A 20,734-nucleotide genomic window follows, 5' to 3' on the forward strand; every position below is an offset into this window, starting at 1 on the left:
ATAGCAAAGGAGTCAAGATCATGATGGGGAAACCCTCAGAATCAGCTGAACTGAGCAAGTGAGAGATCACTGACTCTTGTCTGACAAAAGGGAAACCTAGCTTCCCTGAATATAGGTGATAACAGTGTAGCTGGGGCTTCATTTCAGGCCACTGGCAGTGGGTCCCAGATCTACCTCTAATGTTCAAACTGGCTTTGGAGAGATACCTTACTCAGTCTAGACACGGGGGTGAAGGGGTACCTTGGTCCTGCCTCAATGAGATGATGGGATAGAATTAGTAGACTTCCTAGGGGAGGCCTTACCCTCTCCAAGGAGCAGAGGGGAGGGGGAGGGAAGAGAGGGGGGAGCAGGAAGTGAGGGGGGAACTGTGATTGGAGTGTAAAAAAATAAATTAAAAAAAAATACTAGTCACTCGATGGCTGCTGCGAGTCCCAGCGTCTTCCTGCTCATGGTCAGCAGGCAGGTGGAGGGCACCCAGGTTCCAGGGTATGATGACCTCTACTGCAAGCACTGCTTTGTGTATGGTCAGGACTGGGCCCCCACAGCGGGTCTGGAGGAGGGGATCTCACAGATGGCATCCAAGAGTCAGGATGGACGGCAAGCACTGGTATGGAACTTCCCCATCGACGTCATCTTTAAAAGCACGCCTTTAATCCCAGCACTCAGGAGGCAGAGGCAGGCGGATCTCTGTGAGTTCGAGACCAGCCTGGTCTACAAGAACTAGTTCTGGGACAGCCTCCAAAACCACAGAGAAACCCTGTCTTGAAAAACAAAAATCAAAAAAGTACCAACCCCTATGGCTGGCCACAGATAGTGCTCAGTGTGTATAGACCAGACGTGTTTGGGAATGATGCAATCCGAGGCTACTGAGTGGTGTACGTACCCTTGTCTCCCCGACGGCACAAGAGGACCATCCCCAAGTTGGTGCCGGAGTCTCCATCTACACTGCAGAAGTTCACAAACAGGTTCACGGGACGGCGGCCTGAATATACAGACCCCAAGGTGGTGGCCCAGGGTGCGGGCCAGGATGTGACATGTGTCTGCTCTCAGGGATTTGTCACCCTCCTCTTCAATGTGGTGACCAAGGACTTGAAGAAGCTGGGCTATGATACTGGGCCTGTGGACGCACAAGGAGTCCTGGGTCCTAGCCTGCCACAGGGCAATCCACAATGAAAGTATCAGCCTTTCTGCCTGCCATTGGGGCCCAGGTGCCCCGCAGCCCACACACAGTCAAGGACTCAAGCAGCCTGGCTGGGAAGTGGGAGAGCTGAAGATAGTTTTATACAATGAAGCATCACATCTTTTTCAGAAAATAAATAAATAAACAAAACAAAGCAACAACTCTGTTCCCTCTGTGGCTCTGATCAGTCCCTCGGTGCACCCTGGAGCTGCCTTGCCAGGCCACTGCAAGAAGACCAGTGTGAGGAGGATGGGGCTCGTGTGCCCTTTTTGGAAGGCCAAGTGCCCGCAAAAGGCTTATATGCGGGCGAGTGGATGAATGCGTGAAAGCCTCGGGTCCAACGGGAATCTACAGTTTACTTGTAAACTTCTCACGTTCGGAGATAATGAGGGTGTTCAGTGTCCCAGGGTGATTTCAATGTCTTTTAAACATTTTCAAATGTATTGTCTCTCTCTCCCCCTCCCTCCCTTCCTCTCTCCCTCCTTCTCTCTCTCTCTCCTTCTGCCTCCCTCCCTCCCTCCCTCTCTCTCTCTCCTCCCTCCCTCCTTCTCTCTCTCTCTCTCCTTCTCCCTCCCTCCCTCCCTCCTTCTCTCTCTCTCTCCTTCTGCCTCCCTCCCTCCCTCCCTCTCTCTCTCTCTCTCCCTCCCTCCCTCCCTCCTTCTCTCTCTCTCTCCTTCTCCCTCCCTCCCTCCTTCTCTCTCTCTCTCTCCTTCTCCCTCCCTCCCTCCTTCTCTCTCTCTCTCTCCTTCTCCCTCCCTCCCTCCCTCCTTCTCTCTCTCTCTCTCCTTCTGCCTCCCTCCCTCCCTCCCTCTCTCTCTCTCCTCCCTCCCTCCCTCCCTCCTTCTCTCTCTCTCTCTCCTTCTCCCTCCCTCCCTCCTTCTCTCTCTCTCTCTCCTTCTCCCTCCCTCCCTCCCTCCTTCTCTCTCTCTCTCCTTCTGCCTCCCTCCCTCCCTCTCTCTCTCTCCTCCCTCCCTCCCTCCCTCCCTCTCTCTCTCTCTCCTTCTCCCTCCCTCCCTCCCTCCTTCTCTCTCTCTCTCCTTCTCCCTCCCTCCCTCCCTCCTCTCTCTCTCCTTCTCCCTCCCTCCCTCCTTCTCTCTCTCTCTCTCTCTCTCTCTCTCTCTCTCTCTCTCTCTCTCTCTGTGGGGGGAGTGTGGGTGGTTGTCTGGGAGCAGGCACGTCTGTCTACTCTTGTGCGTATGGTTTGGTAGATGCCACAACAGGAATCTAAAGGTCGGAGGACAGCTTGAGGGCGTGTGGTCTCTCCTATAACCATGTGGAAACAGGTTGAATTGAGATGGTCAGGCATGGCAGTAAGTATCTAGTGAGTTGAACCATCTAACTGCTCCCCCCACACCCCCTCATATTTTTCTTTGGAGAGTCACCCTTCGATGCTTGGAAACGTCGATCTTCAATATATAGTGGCCAATGGGAATCAGCTTTGAGTAGGAAACATTCTGATTACACGCACGTGCACACACACACACCCCGTCTCCCCCATCCCCCATCCTCCCCATCCCCCTTACCATTTCCTGTTAACCAAGGGCTTCTTGCTGCTGAGTCTCTGTCCCCCACCGTGTCCTATCCCCTGAGAATCAAGCACAAAGCCTGAATCTCCCCTCAACGTCCCTTGCTTCTTATATGCAGCATGGAGATCGTAGTTGGACAGTTGCCCAGGCCATCAGCCAACTGTCCTTATGGGCTTATGACACTTCACAGGAAGGTCAGGGTCCCCTCTGCTCCTCCATACACTGTCCAAGAATTGCCCCCTCACCTGCCAGCAGGACACCCAGCAGATGGTGCCCTCTGCTGGAGGGTACAGGAAGGGCCTCCATGGCCGCTGCTGCCTGCTCTGTCTTCTCCCTTGAGAACTGTCCCAGCTCTGCTGGCCTCCTCCCAGGCATCTCTCAGAATCATATGGGCGGTGGGTGGGGCTGTGGCCAAGACACTGCCCTGCACCCCACCCCTAAGTTCCCATGATGCCTCCTGTCCCCCTCTGCTTTTAGGGTTAGGGTTAGGGTTAGGGTAAGGGTTAGGGTTAGGGTTAGGGTTAGGGTTAGGGTTAGGGTTAGGGTTAGGGTTAGGGTTAGGTTAGGGTTAGGGTTTCTGTCTTGGAGAACACTCATTGACTAACTGACGAGCACCCCAATGTCCCAAGAGAACAGCGCGTCACCCCAGAGCTGACCTAGGCTGCGTTCTGGCCTTGGTCTGTCAGCCCCAAAGAGGGAGCCCCTGTCCTCCCCATGTGTCCTTGTGGCACAGAGACCTATGTGGGCACCTAGCCTGATCTGTGTCCTCGATGCTCTGGGAAGGTGGCATTTACTCCCAGCAGGAAGGTGACAGAGATGAGTCATGGGATAGCGTGTGGCCACTTGAGAGGTGACCAGGAATGGAGTCTGGTCCATTATCACTGGAGTCACCAGTCAGGCTTCTGGTCCAGGACAGAGGCTAAGGGACAGCTGTGTCTAGACTTTGAGGGGTTGGGGGGGTACACTTACGTCCTGGAAGAGGACTGAGGCTCCATCTTACTATGGAGGGTTTCAGGGAGGCAGTGCAACTCCTAGTGTTGGCTGAGCCATGCGTCTGGCCAGCCCCTGCCCTTCCTCACCCATCCTGGAAGCCTGTGTTCTTTGCCCGGGTGATCCCCCTGTCTTTCTTCCTACACCCGAGCACTGTGCAGGGAGGGAACTGCACAGGTTCCTGGAACAGCACAGTGCTCAGATGTAGGAAGAGGCCAGGAGATCACATAGACTTGTGGAAGGGAGCTCTGGTCTTCTGGGCTAGGGTTGGAAGCCCTGTTAAGTTCCTGACTCAAGCACCCTTCTGAGTGTCGATTGTGTGTGCTAATGCCGCCCCCTGGAGAGCTATGTGAGAACTGCAGCTCATGTCTGGGAGCTGTCCATCCAGGTCAGTAGAGCCTGTTACCCAGTGGTTACTGGAGAACCCTTGAGCTAAATCCCATAAGACAGGGCCTTGTCAGGAGGACCTGTGTCTTCTGTCCCTCTGCCTGGGGACCCTGACCTTCCTGTGAAGTGTCATAAACCCATCAGGACAGTTGGCTGATGGGCTGGGCACCTGTCCACCTGTGATCTCCATGCTGTGCCTCAGGAGATGCCCCGGTGACGGAGACTAAATACGACCTACACGGCAGTGCACAGTCGGTTCTGTGTGTTATGAAGATGTTGGTGCTAAATAAAACCTTGTTCGCTCCCAGCTCTAACAGGAAGCCGGATTCCGGGTCTGGATTGAATCTAAGCAGTCACCTGGGCTCAACCCTGGGCGGAGCTGTGCAGCCAGAACTTCCTGCTGCTTACCTCTGTGACAATGCCATGCTTTCCTCAGCCAGCCCCATGCCCAGACTCTCTCAGGGCCACGTTCACGGTGAAACCCCGAGAATTTGTTTTGTTTTGTTTTTTTCCAGACAGGGTTTCTCTGTGGCTTTGGAGGCTGTCCTGGAACTTGCTTGGTAGTCCAGGCTGGCCTCGAACTCACAGAGATCCGCCTACCTCTGCCTCCCGAGTGCTGGGATTAAAGGCGTGTGCCACCAATGCCCGGCGAAACCCCGAGAATTTAAGTTCAGCCTGCTACCCTTGGTCTGAGTTACCTGTCACAGCCCCTCCTCTCTGCAGGGTAGATTCAGACGAAGGTTAAAATTTACTGTAGTTTGTCTCTGCCGTGTGTGTCCAGCACTAAATACTCAAATACACACATGGAGAGGCAATACAGAAGGGAGATTGCCACAGGCCAGGCCTGACAACCCAGTGTGCAAATTAGAATTAGCCCACCCAGCACCCGGAGGTCACAGAGAACCGCCTACTGTGTCCATGGATGAATACTGTGGAATATTTAACTAGGCAAAGATTTGTTACATTTGTTTATGTTGCAGAATATTACTTTAACTGTGTAAAGGTGTTATATTTGTTCATGATGTATTTGTTGAATGATGTAAGGACCTGTGTTTAATTTCATAAAGATGTGTTGCGTCTGTTTCACCTGGCCTGCCTAAGGCACCTGATTGGTCAAATAAAGACCTGAATGGCCAATAGTTAGACAGAGAAAGGGTAGGGGCGGGGTCTGGCAGGCAAGAATAAATGGGAGGAGACATGTAAGCTCGAGAGAGAATAGAGAAGGCGAAAGAATATAACGAGAGAGGAATTGGGGAACATGCCCAGAGCAAGAAGCCAGGGAGTCACCAGACAGCCGGACATGAGATCAGTGAAAGTAAGATATACAGAAGGAAAGAAAAGCAAAAACCCCTGAGGCAAAAGGTAGACAAAGAGAAGCAGGTTAATTAAAAAAAATGTATAGCTGGGTGTTGGTGACGCACGCCTTTAATCCCAGCACTCAGGAGGCAGAGGCAGGCGGATATCTGTGAGTTCCAGGCCAGCCTGGTCTACAGAGTGAGTTCCAGGACAGTCTCCAAAGCCACAGAGAAACCCTGTCTCGAAAAATATATATAATTCTTTATTTTTATTGTTTGTACACTGGTGTTTGCCTGCATATATTTTTCTAGTTCCAGACAGTTGTGGGTGCTGGGAATTGAACCCAGGTCCTCTAGGAAGATCAGCCAGTGCTCTTAACTGCCAAGTCATCTCCCCAACCCCTGAAACATGTTAATTTCAGTAAAAGAGCTAGCCAGAAATGAGCCTATGTTAGGCTGAGCATTCATAACTAATAAGAAGTCACTGTGTCTTGATTCTGGAGCTGGTTGGTGACCCCAAAGGAAAAAAATATAGTAAAATGAACATGTTTGTTCTTTTATTTTTTTTTTTTTTGGTTTTTGATTTTTTGGGGGACAGGGTTTTGACCATGCTGGAGGGGACAGTCAACATAGACCGGGAACACTTAGGAGATAATGAAGGACAGGGGGTACAGAAACGGACAAGACAGGATTGCGGTCAAGTCGACAACCTTTATTCATCCCAAAGGGGTTTATGTAGGGGAAGTGAGGAGGAGAAGGGAATAGGGGTGTTGACTGCAGCTGCGGTGAGTGTGGCAGGGCAAAGGTCAGTGGAAGGGGCAGGTCATCCTGTGTCCCTTGGTAACCTAACTGCAGGTTCTAACTTTATCTTTCACATTCTACCCTCTATTGCTCAAGCCTACCCCCGTGTGACTTGGTAATTTACACTAGGCGAATAAGTCTGTTTTCTCAGAACTTGCTTCCTATCTTAAGAGGTGGTATATCTGCAGTGTGGCCTGGAGTCACGTCTTCTCTATGAGGAGGGCATGATGATGCTATGGCTGGATTATGGCACGGGTCCCTGACAGGGTTTCTCTGTTTAACAGTCCTGGATGTCCTGGAACTCACTCTGTAGACCAGGCTGGCCTTGAACTCACAGATATCCACCTGCCTCTGCCTCCTGAGTGCTGGGATTAAAGGCGTGCGCCACCGTCACCAGGCTGTGTTTGTTCATTTTTAATATATGTACCTGAACTTCATAGGGTGTAGAATTCAGTGTGTTTCCAGGTGATACTCCGGCGTGTATTGTCTCTCTGCCCGTGTGTTTAGACACCAACCTATAAAAACTTCTTACACGTCATGCAGTTTCATGGCTGATGCCTACAGTGACCCTTTTGTACTAGGACAAGTCTTGATGGCTCTCAGGCAGATTAGGGACACACCAAAGGAACATTTCCCCTTCAGCAGCGTGGGACACCAGCATGGGAGGCACAGTCAGGCAGGGATTCTGCAGAGGTGGTAGGAATCCAACAGGACCAAACACCAGGCTAGAAATAAAGAGAGAAATCCATCAATATTGTGACTTTTGTCTTGGGGGGAAAGATGGGGCCCTGTGTCCTGAACTGCACCTACACTGAACTCAACCTAGGCGTGTGGGCGAGGGTGTTTATCTTGCTAGGTGAAGGAAGCAACATGGCCTCCATTCTCTTATTGCCCCTGAGCCTTCAATTCCCCTGTATGAACTCTCTCGTTGGGACTCTGCATGGCTCACTGTCCTCAGATGCCTGTCACTGCCGGTCCCTGGACAGGGTGGGTGGCTTCCATGGCTCTTCCTCTCCAGTCCCTGGCTCTTGACTTTCTTTTCAATAAAGCCCTGACTTCACTTCTAAATGCAGTTGATGGTGTCACAATTCATTACAAGTGGGCTCCATGAGGACAGGAGCTGGTCTACTCTTCTTGGAAGACACAGTGCCTGGAAAAGGCTCAGGCACCCATGAAACAATCGATCCACGAGTGTCCCAGGGCCCAGGATGGCCTTGGTGCAGCCACAAATCCTCGGGTTTTAACCTAATGACAATTTGATATCACAGTTTGGTTTAACTTTGTGTGTGTGTGTGTGTGTGTGTGTGTGTGTGTGTGTGTGTGTGTGCTATAACACATATATGAAGGCAGAGGCCAAAGTGAATCACTCAGTTCTCTCCTTAATGTTGGATCAGAAGATTAAAGTCAGGTTGTTGTCAGTCTTTGAAACAATTCCTCTAACGTTGAAGGTATCTGAGGGGCCCACCTGTCTGATGTCTTGTTTTGGAAAGTCTCCCTGTCACAGTTGGGAACATCAGTCTTCAGAATAAAGTGGCCAAAGTGATTAGCTTCAAGTAGGGGACAGTCCGGCTTTTCCTCCCCTTACCATTCCATGCTCACTGGGAGCTGCCTGCTGCTGAGCCTCTGTCCCCTAAGCCTCTTCTCCTCCCAGGCTGCAGACAGAAAGCCTGAGTCTCCTCTCAGCCCTTGTTCTCCTGGGGAGACCCTTGACTGTCTCTGGGCTCCTCTTCTCACTGTCACAGGAAGGACTCATCACCTGTGTGTCAGGACACTCTCCTGCACCTGTAGACCAGATCCTGGACCTGGGAATGCTCCCTCAACTGCTAGGGAAGAGGCAAACTGAGGCCCGGCCTGACAGCTCTGCCTGTGGCTCCTCATTCTCAGTGCTCCTGGTGACTTACGCTGAGCTGAGTGATGAGATGTGACACTTCCCAGCGGTGCTGGCAGGACAGAAGCAACCGGACTTTCCCTTTGTTCTGGGAGTTGGTCCAGGACTCTCAGGGAGAGTGTCAGGGATTTGATCCTGAGAAGAAGGATGCTATCTGAAGAGGTTTTGTGCCCCCCTCCCTGTTTCCATCCCTGTCATGGATGGCAGTGCGTCCCCTCCCTCCTTCTCTCTTTCCTTCCCCCCTCAGTTTCATCATAATGAAACTCTTCTCCAGGCTTTGAAGGAAAGTTTCTCCTTCCTTTAAGTCCCTGGCATGTCTAGATTCTCCCACATCCTATTGTTTCTGTGTATCCTTTCCTCCAACCTCCAGGCTCCTCATTATGGCCTTGAAACTCTTTTAGTAGGTATTCTGTCCCACAGCAATAGGTTTTTCCTCCATCAATGCTGTAAGTCAGACCAAGCCAAATTGAAATATATATATATCAACAGATTTTTGAACCAAGCAACCCCCAAATGGGTTCTCCAGGCCCAGAGACTGAGGCTGCACACCTGAGCTAAAGCAGGGAGATTGTATAGCTTGTAGGCTACAGGTGATGACATGTCTGCCATGAGCTGGGTTTGTGCCCAAGTTTGGTCAAAAGCTGACCACTCTAGATGGGGACTTCCACTGCTGGCAACTTCAGGGGAGGAGCTGCCAGAGCCACCAAGAGTGTGGAACAAAGATTCTCTAAAAGGGCAGGGTTTAGGGAGACAGAAATGGGGCTTTCCAAATCATGCCTGGGTGTGGAGGCTCCAACTGAACACCTTTGTCAGAACAAGCCATGCTGAAGGGAATTGGTTCAGCCTCCTGTGGGATCGCCCACCCCTGATGCTTCTCTTACAACACTGAACAGAAGCCCCGGCCGTCAGGGCTGCCATTGGCTGGGAGGCGGGAGGGTCTTCACGGTCTCTGCTGCCTCCTCAGTCCTCCCTCTGTGGAGGGGAGCTTCAGCCCTGCTTCTCTGCTCCAAGCTCTGCTGTCACCTCTGCTGTCTTCCTGCCTCTGAGCTCAGCCTCCTCCCAGGCAGGAGCACCTTCCAGAATCACACGGACGGTTAGTGTGTCTGTGTCCAAGGCCCTGATCTGCCCCCAACTCTCTCAATGCTGCCCCCTCTTCCTCTCCCCTTCTCCCTGTTGGAGTTTCAGTCTTCACACCACACAGGAGCAGCAAGGCTGAGAAACGTCTGTGCCCTGAGAGAGAGGCAGCTCAGCCCAGGGGTGGCCTCTGCCGAGTCCTGACCTAGGTCTGTCAGAACCAGAGAGGAACCACTGTCCTCCAAGGACCTTTGTGACGAAGAAACCCGGCTGATCATCCAGACTTCCCTGAAGGTAGAATTTACATCCAGTGTGTAGGTGACAAATGTCTCCCAGGGCTAGGAAGGAACGAAGTGGATGATGTCTGTGTGAGGGAACTTATCCATGATATCAGAGTTCAGTTCCAGGACAGGTGTCCAGGAGCAGGTGTGTCAGGAGTGGAACATTCTGTGGGGGGGGGGGAGGAAGTGACCTGTGACCTGGAAGGAGATTATGGGTCCATCTTCCTGTGGAAGGATCCAGAGAGACCTTGAGTTCCCTGTGTGGCTGGGCTGTGCCTGGGTCTTTAATACTACATTAGACTAACTGCTCGGTAGGCAGAGTGCTTGCCTAGCATGTTCTGGGTGAGACAGCAACACCACATAATCCAAGAGTGCTGGCACCTCCCTGTCATCCTGGGGAGCTGGAGGCAGGAGGGCCACAGGTTCAAGGTCATCCTCATCCCCATGTGATGCCAGGCCAGAATGGGCAACACGAGAGTGTGTCTCAGACAAACAAAAAACAAAGGACAAATGTCATAGTTCAAAGCATTCTAAAGCATGTAAGAAGTTATTCATTCATTCATTTGCTTGTTTACTTATTGGTTTTTGGAGACAGGGTTCCCTGAGTAGCCCTGGCCATCCTTGACCTCACTATATACAACAGGCTGGTCTCCAACTTACAGACTTGGCTGTCTCTGCCTTCAAAGTGCTGGAATTAAAGGTGTGTGCCACCGCTGCCACCACCATCACTGGCTTCTTTTATTTTGCTTTTTAAGGCAGATAAGACAGACTTAGCTGAATAGTCCTAACAGCGACCTTAGAGGTTTTAAAAGTCAAGGCTACACAACTAGGAAATGCCATTTTAATTTTACTTGTGGAATTTTAGCACCTACGGGGCTCTGAGGCAGGAGGATTCTTTTGTTGGGAATATACAATGAGTTTCCAGGCTAACTAGGCTCAACCAAAAGTAGAAATAAATTAATAAATGTGAATAAACTAATTCAGTGGTAAGTCAAAGGCCTATTTGGGAGTCAATGTCATGGTAGTCAAAAGACAAAGCTCTCGTCCACACACTGACTGCCGTCCTTTCCGATTCTACCTGCAGATGTCCATCAGCTGAGTCACATGTCTCCTCTAGGCTCCCACAGACCCCTGGCTACGCTGACCATTTTCTGTCTCTTAGTGAGGTTTTCTCGCTTATGGTGGAAGGGCAGAGCCAGGACTCACAGCCACCGCCAATGTGTCTAACCTAGAGCAGGGTACAAGGCAGGGGCTCAGGAACTGGGGTTCCTTTGTGGGTGAAGGGAACTGGGCGGGGCCTACCCTGCCTGTAGCTCTCTCCAGTACTTAAGAAGGGGAATGGTAGCTGCGAAAGCAGGCTTCTTTGGGGGAGCCATCTCCCCATCCCCACCCCACCCTCACACCTGGCCATCATCTGCTCCAGGACAAATGGATGTGAGCCGATCAATTATCACGTAGCAAGCTTTGAGGGACCAGCTTGGACCTCCACCAAGATTTCCCAGTGTGACCCTGGAGGGCCACACAGCCCGAAGTCACATCACCTAGGGCCATAGGTACCAGGTGGGGTTTGAGGTCTGGATGTCAGTCAGGCAGATGGACAGGAAGTAAATTAATGATAAATAAACAAACAATCATTAATTTTGCAGAGAGGGTTGGGGCACTGGGTCATGTTCCCTCTCCTGTGTCACAGGCGGTGAGAGCGGTGGGATTTGGAGTAGGAGAGCTGCTCTACGGGCCCCGTTGGCCAGGGCTCACTGGTGATCCTGTCCTTGTGCCAAAGCTGCAGAGAAAGGCAGGCACTCCAGGACATCAGAATGCGGGCAACCGGCTGAAGGTCAGGGCTAGAGACCCTGTGCAGTCAGAACGTGGGTTTGGCCCAGTGGCGGTTTCACACGCCTTTAATCCCAGCATCCTGCGGGCAGAGGCAGGCATTTCTCTGTGAATTCGAGGTCAACCTGGTCTACATCGTGAGTTCCAGGACAGTCAAGATTACATAATGAGACCCCATCTCAAAAAACAAAAAACAAAAAAACCCACCAAACAAATAAATCTTAAAGAATGGATCGTTGAGACAGGTGGGGGGGAGGGCAGGAAAGCCCAGGCCACAGCAGGAACAGGGGTTGACAGGGAGCATGGCCTTGGGCAGAGACCCTGTCACAGCCCATGTGACTCTGGGAGATGCTCCTGGGGCTAAGGACAGGAGACATAAAGGAGGGAAGGACAGCAGCAGGACTGACACCGCGATTGCACGTCGGGGAGCAGAGACCATGGAGTCCCCCTCTCTGCTTCTCTGCCAAGGGCTGCTGCTCACAGGTGAGACCAGACCCGAGGGGAGTGGGGGGCGCTCTGACAGGAAGGCATCCTGGGAGGAGGCTCTCTGCTTCAGCCTGAGGGGAGAGGGCACAAGGAGGGACAGAGGCTGCTCTGCTGGCAGCTCTCAGGGAACAGGGAGTGTTAGGAGGGAGGAGGAGCCAGATCCTTGTTTACTCAGAGTTAGTCCGGGGGTCCTGAAGGGGTGCCCATGGTAATGGGGTGTGCTTCCCACCAGAGATTTCAGCAAGGGGGTACACAAGAGGGCTGCAAATGTCCCGGGTCAGGTCCAGGTTCTAGATTTGTGACCCATCAGGGGGTCTGGGAAGCAGAGAGGGGTTCGTCACTACAGGGACAGGGACCTGAGGAGTAGGGTGGAGTCAAGGAGGGTCCTTAGGTGTCTTCAGTGGGTGAGCAGGGGACGTGCCCTGATCCAGTGAAGTCTGACGTCACATGTTCCCAGGTGCCTGTCTCTCAGGAATCAGGACACCTAGGAAGCACATGGTCTTACACACAGAGACAGGCTGTTTCCCTCTCCATACAGCTTCATGGAGGCAGAATCTCCTGGAAGGGCGGCTGTGGGAGACAGGGAGGAAGGTACTCCTTGGGAATGAAAATTCTCCAGAAATCCAGAAGGTCAAGGTCATGTGACAGACTCAATCCCAGGTCCATGCCAGATAGCATTCATAACACACCCGGGAAATACGTTCTGTTTGACCACTACCTCAAAACTAACATTCCAGCCTCCTTGCTCACACACACACCTACGGATAAGGGGAGGGGATAAAGCTACACATTATGGGAAAGATTGTTCGTGGACACCAACTCATCCGGCTTCTACAAGCTGGACAGGGAAGAAAGAAGGTAGTCCTCTTGCCCCTTCGTTCATTACTCCTCCGTGGATTGTAAGCAGTAACTCATGGGCTCTTATAGGCACTTTCCAATCAGGAGGGTACTGTCCATTGTCTGAGCAGCCAGTTGGGCTGTGTTATAGATGAACACGTTCAGGTCCGCATTGAGGTGGGACCCAGGATACGAGCATTGGGGTAGTTATTAGAGGCATCATGTCTGGTGTCTAGGTACTGCACTGAGTTTTGATGCTGTCAGAGCCACTGCTCAGTGACTCTTGCCTGGGTTTGGTAGCAGGATCCGCTGGCCTCTTTGCGGAGGACCCAGCAACTTCAGAGACCTGGGGGACGTAGGGGATGAAGGCTTCCTGCGCCAAGTAGGGGAGGCACACCCTCACCACACACAGGCTGAGAGACGAGCACTTCTGCTCTGGAACTGGGGTTCATCTCTCCGCCAAACACTAGGTCCCCGTTTTCATGGATCTTCCTCTCTTCTCAGCCTTGCTCTTAGCATGCTGGAACACACCCACCACTGCCCAGCTCACTATTGAACTAGTGCCCCCCATGGTGGCTGAAGGTGGAAACTCCGTTCTATTCGTGCATAAAATGCCATTGAACGTGCAGGCATTTTACTGGTACAAACAGAAAGATCCCACCAGGAGCTATGAAGTTGCGCGGTACTTAACACCCGATAACACAACGTCGAAGATGCCTCAACACATTGGCAGGAGGACGGTATTCTACAGTGGATCCCTGCTGATCAGAAACGTCACCCAGGCTGACAGTGGACTCTACACCTTGCTAACATTTAACACAGAAATGGAAAGTGAGCTAACACACGTGCATCTGGAAGTACACAGTAAGTGATCCTGGGACCTCTGGGTGCTGTGGTGGGGTCCATTTTACACATACAGGACCACCAGGCACAGCCGATACCCAGCTCCTTTTTCTGCATGTGTGTCTCCTTGCTGGAGACTGAGCACTTAGTGCAAGACACCCTGGGGAGGAAAACACGACACTAGGTCAGAGTCCTCTACCTGACTCTGCGTCCAGAGGGGAGGGCGTGCACTTATGTAACTCGGTCTGAGGATGTCATCCTCAGAACACGCTCTCGGGGCTTCACCACGAACATGGCGCTGAGAAAGACGGTTGGGATTCAGGCAGGGCCTGACTGAGGAAACCGTGGGGCCCTCACAATGAAGTGACCACGAGAAAGTCCTGACTCCACATCTCTGTCCCAGACTTGACTCCAGGGAAGCCCGAGACTTTTCCTCCAGTGCTGGACTTTGACCTCCTGGTAGAGATGACAGGGGACAAGGCTTTATTGGCTGCCTGTCTCATATCAGGTGGAACCAGCCCCGGCACTGAATGGAGGGCCACAGTTAGGCTAGGTCACCTGGACATCTCCTTCTGGATCTCAGTATGGAGACCCCAGTTGTTCTGAGGGGCTCATGGGGGTCCTTCTGGCAGCTGCTTGCCCTCAGGGGTCCAGCCCAGTCAACTCTCTCCTGTAGGCAGAGGAACAGACTAGGACGTTTTGGGAAGCTCCCACCTTTGAAGATCAGGTCCTAGTTCATATTTAAGTCACCTTAAGTATGTCACTAATGGACATGGCAGTGATCATTTGTCATGTGCCTTATCATCATCATCATTATTATTATTATTATTATTTTGGTTTTTCGAGACAGGGCTTCTCTGTGTAACTCTGACTATCCTGGAACTCACCAGGCTGGTCTCGAACTCACAGAGCTCCACCTGCCGCTGCCTCCCTAGTGCTGGGATTAGAGGTGTGCGCCACTGCCACCCAGCCACGCCCAACTCCTCCACCCCGGAGGCCCTACCAGGTCTCCGTGGACCAGAGAGGGCTGGCTGGGATCTGACGGTGAGCCGCCATCATTTAGTCCCCCCTCTGTTCTTTCACAGAGCCTGTGGCACAGCCCACCCTCCAAGCAGACAAGACCGCAGTAACAGAAGATGGCTCTGTGACCCTCACTTGCCTCACGGAAGACCCTGGATTCTCCATCCGCTGGCTCTTCAATCACCAGAGCCTGTATCTCAACGGCAGGATGACACTGTTCCAGAAAAACAGCGGACTCAGCATAGATCCCATCAGGAGGGGGGACGCTGGGGAGTATCAGTGTGAGGTCTCCAATGGATACAGTTCTAAGATGAGTCCCCCAATCCAAATATCTGTGACCAGTGAGTGACCTCTCCTCTCTCTGGGCACCACAGCTGAGGGATTTCTTTGTCAATGATATGGAAAATGGAGAAACGTTCGGGGGGCGGGAGGGAGGACTATCAGTGAAGATACCAAGGCAGCCAGCGTGGAGACACAGACCAGCGGGTTAAACACGAGTCAGGAGGAATGGGAATTTTTAACAGCCAAGGCTAAAAAGAAAGACATAGTCTCAAAAAAAAATCAATATTGTAAGCAAAACTGCAAAGGGATTAATTAAGGCTTAGGTTCTGAGTCTAGTATGGCCCATGGAGAACTGATTTCAGAAACCCCCAACTTCTGGATGTTCTGAACCCCCTGTTAAAAAGCAGTACCGTGTTCCCAGAGAAGCAAGCATATCCTCCCACAGGCTGGAATCACTTTGATGCCTAACACCAGTGCTACCTGCACACGAGTCACCCACGAGGACAGGAGAGGGACTGCCCATGCTTCTGGACATGGCTTCTTTCTGAACACTTTCGGTTCACAGTTTATTCCATCCACAGATGCAAAAACCCGTGGCATAAAGGCCCCTTGGACTGTTTCTATCCCGAGATTGGCATGTGCAGTGTGACCTCAAACACGATTTTTCTTTTTCTGTTAGCAATATTTAGGTGAGTGCTAAGTATGTGTGTGTGTACACATGTGTGTACATGTGTATATATATTTCAGCAGTTTCCCATTTTAACCCTTTGAAGTGCACAGTTCATTGGCATAAGGCATCTTTGTATTGTGGTGTAAACACCACCACTGTCCGTTTCCAAACCATTTCTAAGCATAAACCATTTCCGGCAGCCCCTGACGACGGTCATTCTACTCTGTCTTTGTGTATGTGACATCTGTCCTATTTTTTGTTAGCATCATACAAAGTGTGACTCTGTTCTCTCAAGCCATTCGGTTGGTGGCATCCTGCTGGCTGGATAACTATTAAAGGACATCCCTGGTACAGCTGAGGCCTCTTTTGTTGGTTATTTTACGTGCTCGTCTACTGTGGGTTACCAGATAACAGTTTGTCTATTTGACTTTCATCCTTAAATCCATTTGCAACTCCTGTGACTCCTATGGAGTCGGTATAACACCCAAGAACCTTGGGATTAATTAGTTTTGCTAAGAGCAGGAGAGCCAAAGACGACTGAAGGCCAGGGGGAGGGGCGTGGTGAGTTGAACCAATGCAAGGGTCCTGTATCAGTTGGGTGGGGGCTTGAGCAAAGCTGTGCTGTCCACGGTACTCTGCGGTGTCAGCTCAGGACAGTGAGTGGCGATTGATTCCTGCATCCCTTCTGTTGCGTGAGACATAGGGAGGGGGGGATGAGCACCTATTACTCTGCCATGTGAGACCCGAGCAGTAATTCACCGTCCCTGCTGATGAGGACGTTCCTATGTGACAGTTGGGAGCAAGTCTTATCTCCCCATGCTTCCTTACCCCACAACGAGGCTAGCATGCATTTACTCCTGTAGGGACTCTATGTCCCATCCAAGGGAAAAGGGCACTTACTGTTGAGCCTGGGGACATCCTGCAATGTGAGCGTATTAATCACGTTTATTAAGTATGTGCACTGTTACGTCAGCACGTTCTATCCAAGCTCTCATTCTCCGTATCCAGTTTCTCTCAGTACATTAGGCAAAGCCCAAAGGAAAACTAGGGCTGGAGAGATGGCTCAGAGGTTAAGAGCACTGATTGTTCTTCCAGAGGTCCTGAGTTCAATTCCCAGCAGCTGCATGGTGGCTCACAACCACCTGTAATGAGATCTGGCGCCCTCTGCTGGCCTGCAGGCATACGTGCAGGCAAAGACTGTATACATAAAAAATAAATCAATCTACAAAGCCACAGAGAAACACTGTCTCGAAAAACCAAAATAAATAAATAAATCTAAAAAACAACAACAAAGGATAGTCTACCAACAATATATCCTTTAGGTCGCCAGGTACTGTCTGGTTCCTTGCAGAGTTAATCTTATGGGATCCACAGATGATCCACCTGGGAAAACTCAAGACACATGTCTGTCTGCGCAAGAAAGTTCCCAGGTTACACTATACATTTGTCTGCTTGGAGAGTTAGCAGGAAGGCTCTTTTAGCTGTTAAATAATCAACACTGGAATGAACTCAGCTTACTTGGGAAGCAGAGTGCAGACTGGTGTTTTGTTTGTTTGTTTGTTGTTGGTTGGTTGAGTTTTTTTTGTGTGTGTGTGTTTGTTTTTTGTTTTGGAGACAGGGTTTCTCTGTGTAGCCCTGGCCATCCTGAAACTCACTCTGTAGACCAGGCTGGTCTCGAACTCACAGAGATCCACCTGCTGCTGCCTCCTGAGTGCTGGGATTAAAGGCGTGCACCACCAACATCCGGCATACACATGGGTCCAAGTCATACAGTTGTGGCCAAGAATAGAGTCTGCACTGTGCTGGGTGGTGGTGGTGCATACCTTTAATCGCAGCACTTGGGAGGCAGAAGCAGGTGGATCTCCGTGAGTTCGAAGTCAGCCTGGTCTACACGAGTTCCAGGACAGCCTCCAAAACAATACAGAGAAACCCCGTCTCGGAAAAAAACACCAAACAAACAAAAAAAAAAGCGACACATCTGTAATGTTTGCTCTTTTCTTACTGGACAAAGAGTTGCTTTTTAGGTTACCAGTCGAGCCTTTTCCCAAAAGATAATTGCGGAAAAAACATGGCACTTGGCCAAGGAAATACCTGCTGGAGTGTGAAGTCAGTATATTCTACTGTAACTCTGTAAACATCCTCTTCATTTTGAGGGACATCTGGAGAGTGCATTGTCCTGCCCTGACGTCAGTCCAGAAAATCTCCTTCAATTTCCCATTTTCGTATTACTTCCTACCCAGCTAGCTTCTTTTTTTAATATTCATTTATTTGTTTATTTATTATTTATACAGTGTTCTGTCTGCATGTATCCTTGCAGGCCAGAAGAGGGCATCAGATCCCATTACAGATGGTTATGAACCACCATATAGTTGCTGGGAATTTTTATTGCTTTTTGAGGTGGGGTTTCTCTGTGTAGCCTGAGTGTCCTGGAACTCTCTGTAGTCCAGGCTGGCCTCAAACTCACAGAGATCTGCCTGCTTCTGCCTCCTGAGTGCTGGGATTAAAGGCGTACGCCACCAACGCCCGGCTCGGAACCTATGTCTTTGTACATTCTAGGCCACCAAGCCCAGCACTGTACCCACAGACTCCTCCTTCTGATTTTTGCTTTTGTTTGTCCAGTGCTGGCTAGGAATTTATACTCTAGGCAAGGGCCCTCCTTTTAGTTTGTTTCTTCATTTCCTTATTTGAGACGAGATCTCACTATCTAACCGTGTCTAGCCTGGAACTTGCTATGTAGACCAAGCTGACCTTGAATTCAAGGGATCCACCTGTCCCTGCCTCCTGAATGCTGGCATTAAATGCATGAACCACCATGCTCAGCTTACTTCTTTTTAAATCACATGTGTCCATGTGTGTCCATGTGATAGCACATGCACGTGAGTGCAAATACTCCCAAAGGCTGAGTCATTTCTGCCAGCCATTTCTTTTTTTTTTTTTTTTTTTTTTTTTTTTTTTTTGGTTTTTACGAGACAGGGTTTCTCCGTATTGTTTTGGAGGCTATCGGTCCAGCCCAGCCTCGAACTCACAGAGATCCGCCTGCCTCTGCCTCCCGAGTGCTGGGATTAAAGGCATGCGCCACCACCGCCCAGCCTTCTGCCAGCCATTTCTAAAGCCTTTCTTTTTGGTTTCTTGATCTGAGGTCCTCATGTAGCTCAAACTTCATAAGTAGCCAAGGATGATTTGAACTCCTGATGCCCTTGTCTTCACCTCCCAAATGCAAGAATCATAAGCACTCACTATCATGCTTTTCCTGTGGCGGGATGTGTTATTTATATACATGCACACCCACACGCAAAATTTTAAACCAGGGCTTTCATTGAATGCCTGTAACCCTGGTATTTGGGTGACTGAAGTAAGAGGATTATTACAAGTTAGAGGCCAGCATGTTCTACATAGTGAGTATCAACATGGAGAGATCACGTGCCAAAAAGAAACACACACACACACACACTAAATAAATAAATAAATACTGTGATTTTAAAAAACAAAATTTAAGTCTAGGTTCTGCAGATGAGAGAAAACATTCAGTGTTTGTCTTTCTGGGTCTGGCTTTTTTTCCCTCCTGGTATAATGATTTCCAGGTGTATTCATTTCCCGGCAAATATCAGAGTTTCATTTTAACTCAGGACCATATAGCACTCCAATATCTGTATATACCACATTTTCTCATCATTCATCCACTGAGGGACATCAGGCTTGTTCCAGTTTCTAGGTAGTGGGAATAATGCAGCCATAAACACAGACGCGAAAGTGAAGCAGAATAAGACAGCAAAGACCAGTTACTAGATACTGATTTTGAAAGACCCTGCAGTCTTTCTCCCAGGACCCTCTCCCAAATACCACCACGGAGCCAAAGTTCGTTACAAAACGCAAGAGGATTTTTATTAAGCCGGTGCACCAGGGTTCAGCAGCCTTGGGAAGGAGTGAACCCCGAGCAGAAATGACAGCAAGTTTTTAAAGCCTAAAACTGCTTTAAATGGGGTGGTCTGGGTACAAGAGGAGTTTGGAAGTTGGTGCCAGACCTTCATGAATCACGTATGCTTGTGGCTGGCTGGCTGACTGGCTCGTTATCTGTCTCAGGCAACGTCTGTGCCCTGACTGAACTTTGTGACCGACCTGGAACCTTGAGGTCTGAGGAATGTTCCCAAGTCCTTGAGGACTGAGGTCTAGGAAATATTTTCAAGTCCTTGAGGACCACCAGAAGAAGATGTTTAAGTGTAGCTGCTCACGTCCAAGGACAGGACATCTTAGCAATTTTCCAACTATTGAGGGGCTAAGTGTTGGGGCTCTTCAATTTATTTATTGATTTACTTAGAGTCCTGCTTGTACCGTCTATTTTCCAAGCATGACTTCACTTGCTACCTGGGACAGAATGACCTGGAGAAACGGCTGAAGCCGTAGGTTGTTGTCCTGCCACACAAGTCACACAGGCTTCTGTGAAACCTCACTTGCCTGCCCCTCCTTGTGCTTTTAAAGTATAAAATGAAAATACAAACTGGACTGGAGATTGAAACCTTTCAGGAGATACCCTGGCTCCAATTCACCAGTGTCCTCTCCTCTCTTCTACTTTCAATGGTGTTGGAGTGGCTTATTCCAGAAAGAGTCCCACAACATTTCTGGAGCCCCCAGTGAGATCTCCTTCACCACCACCCCAGTTGATCAAGAGTGACTGCCACCCCAGGACCTTTCAGCTAACCAAAAGTCTCTGGAAAGAGGAAGAATATACCCCCAAAGGGATTCTGGATTCTCCGTCTAGTGGCCGAAGGAACTGTGAGACCCAGGACCAGAGTCTCTGAGTGGAAGACAAGACTAGGCTGGCATTCCAGTTCAGTGGGGACCCCTAGGGATATAGGCAGGAAGAGCCAGTGCAGGCTTAATCACCCCACAGAATTGCATCTAAAGCCTCAATGAAATGCCTAGGTGCCTGTTATTGGTCTCCAGAGAAATAGACAGACTAGGAATTTAAAATGGGAGTGTATAACTTTTTTAAGACTTATTTATTTATACAGTATTCTGTCTGCATGTTTGCTTGCAGGCCAGAAGAGGGCACTAGATCTCATTACAGATGACTGGGAGCCACCATGTGCTTGCTGGGAATTGAACTCAGGACCTCTGGAAGAGCAGCCAGTGCTCTTAACCTCTGAGCCATCTCTCCAACCCTAGTGTATAACTTCTCAATAAATAGTGAATGAATGTGTGCATGCTTGAAATGGCCCCACAGACCTGTGGCTACGAGATCTGACTGTGCTTCTGCTGAGGGTGGTTCCCATAAATGGGCAATTATCTCCCGTAATAGGAGGTGACCAAGCATGGGGATACATGTGTGCTCCTAAGGTAAGACCTC

General features: G+C 50.2%; 1 protein-coding gene and 1 pseudogene across 1 annotated transcript; both read left to right on the forward strand.

The window, feature by feature from the left end:
* The first annotated feature begins 415 nt into the window (after nt 1-415).
* LOC101825186 lies at nt 416-1,173 on the forward strand (annotated as a pseudogene).
* A 10,510-nt stretch (nt 1,174-11,683) lies between these two features.
* LOC101824922 (carcinoembryonic antigen-related cell adhesion molecule 3-like) lies at nt 11,684-14,787 on the forward strand. The gene is made up of 3 exons (XM_005086430.3): nt 11,684-11,735; nt 13,080-13,439; nt 14,504-14,787. Exons 1-3 carry the CDS (start codon nt 11,690-11,692, stop codon nt 14,785-14,787), a joined length of 690 nt encoding a protein of 229 aa, XP_005086487.1. The 5' UTR covers nt 11,684-11,689.
* Nucleotides 14,788-20,734: the final 5,947 nt, after the last annotated feature.

This window comes from Mesocricetus auratus, unplaced genomic scaffold, assembly GCF_017639785.1.
Source record: "Mesocricetus auratus isolate SY011 unplaced genomic scaffold, BCM_Maur_2.0 Super-Scaffold_100038, whole genome shotgun sequence".
In the NCBI taxonomy this organism is placed as follows: Eukaryota; Metazoa; Chordata; class Mammalia; order Rodentia; family Cricetidae; genus Mesocricetus; species Mesocricetus auratus.

Excerpts from the sequence above, each read along its gene's own strand:
- LOC101824922 (XM_005086430.3), top strand. The coding sequence starts at position 11,690 with ATGGAGTCCCCCTCTCTGCTTCTCTGCCAAGGGCTGCTGCTCACAG. Across the intron at positions 11,736-13,079 it reads CCAAGGGCTGCTGCTCACAG|CCTTGCTCTTAGCATGCTGG; the intron begins GTGAGACCAGAC and ends CTCTCTTCTCAG. Across the intron at positions 13,440-14,503 it reads CGTGCATCTGGAAGTACACA|AGCCTGTGGCACAGCCCACC; the intron begins GTAAGTGATCCT and ends GTTCTTTCACAG.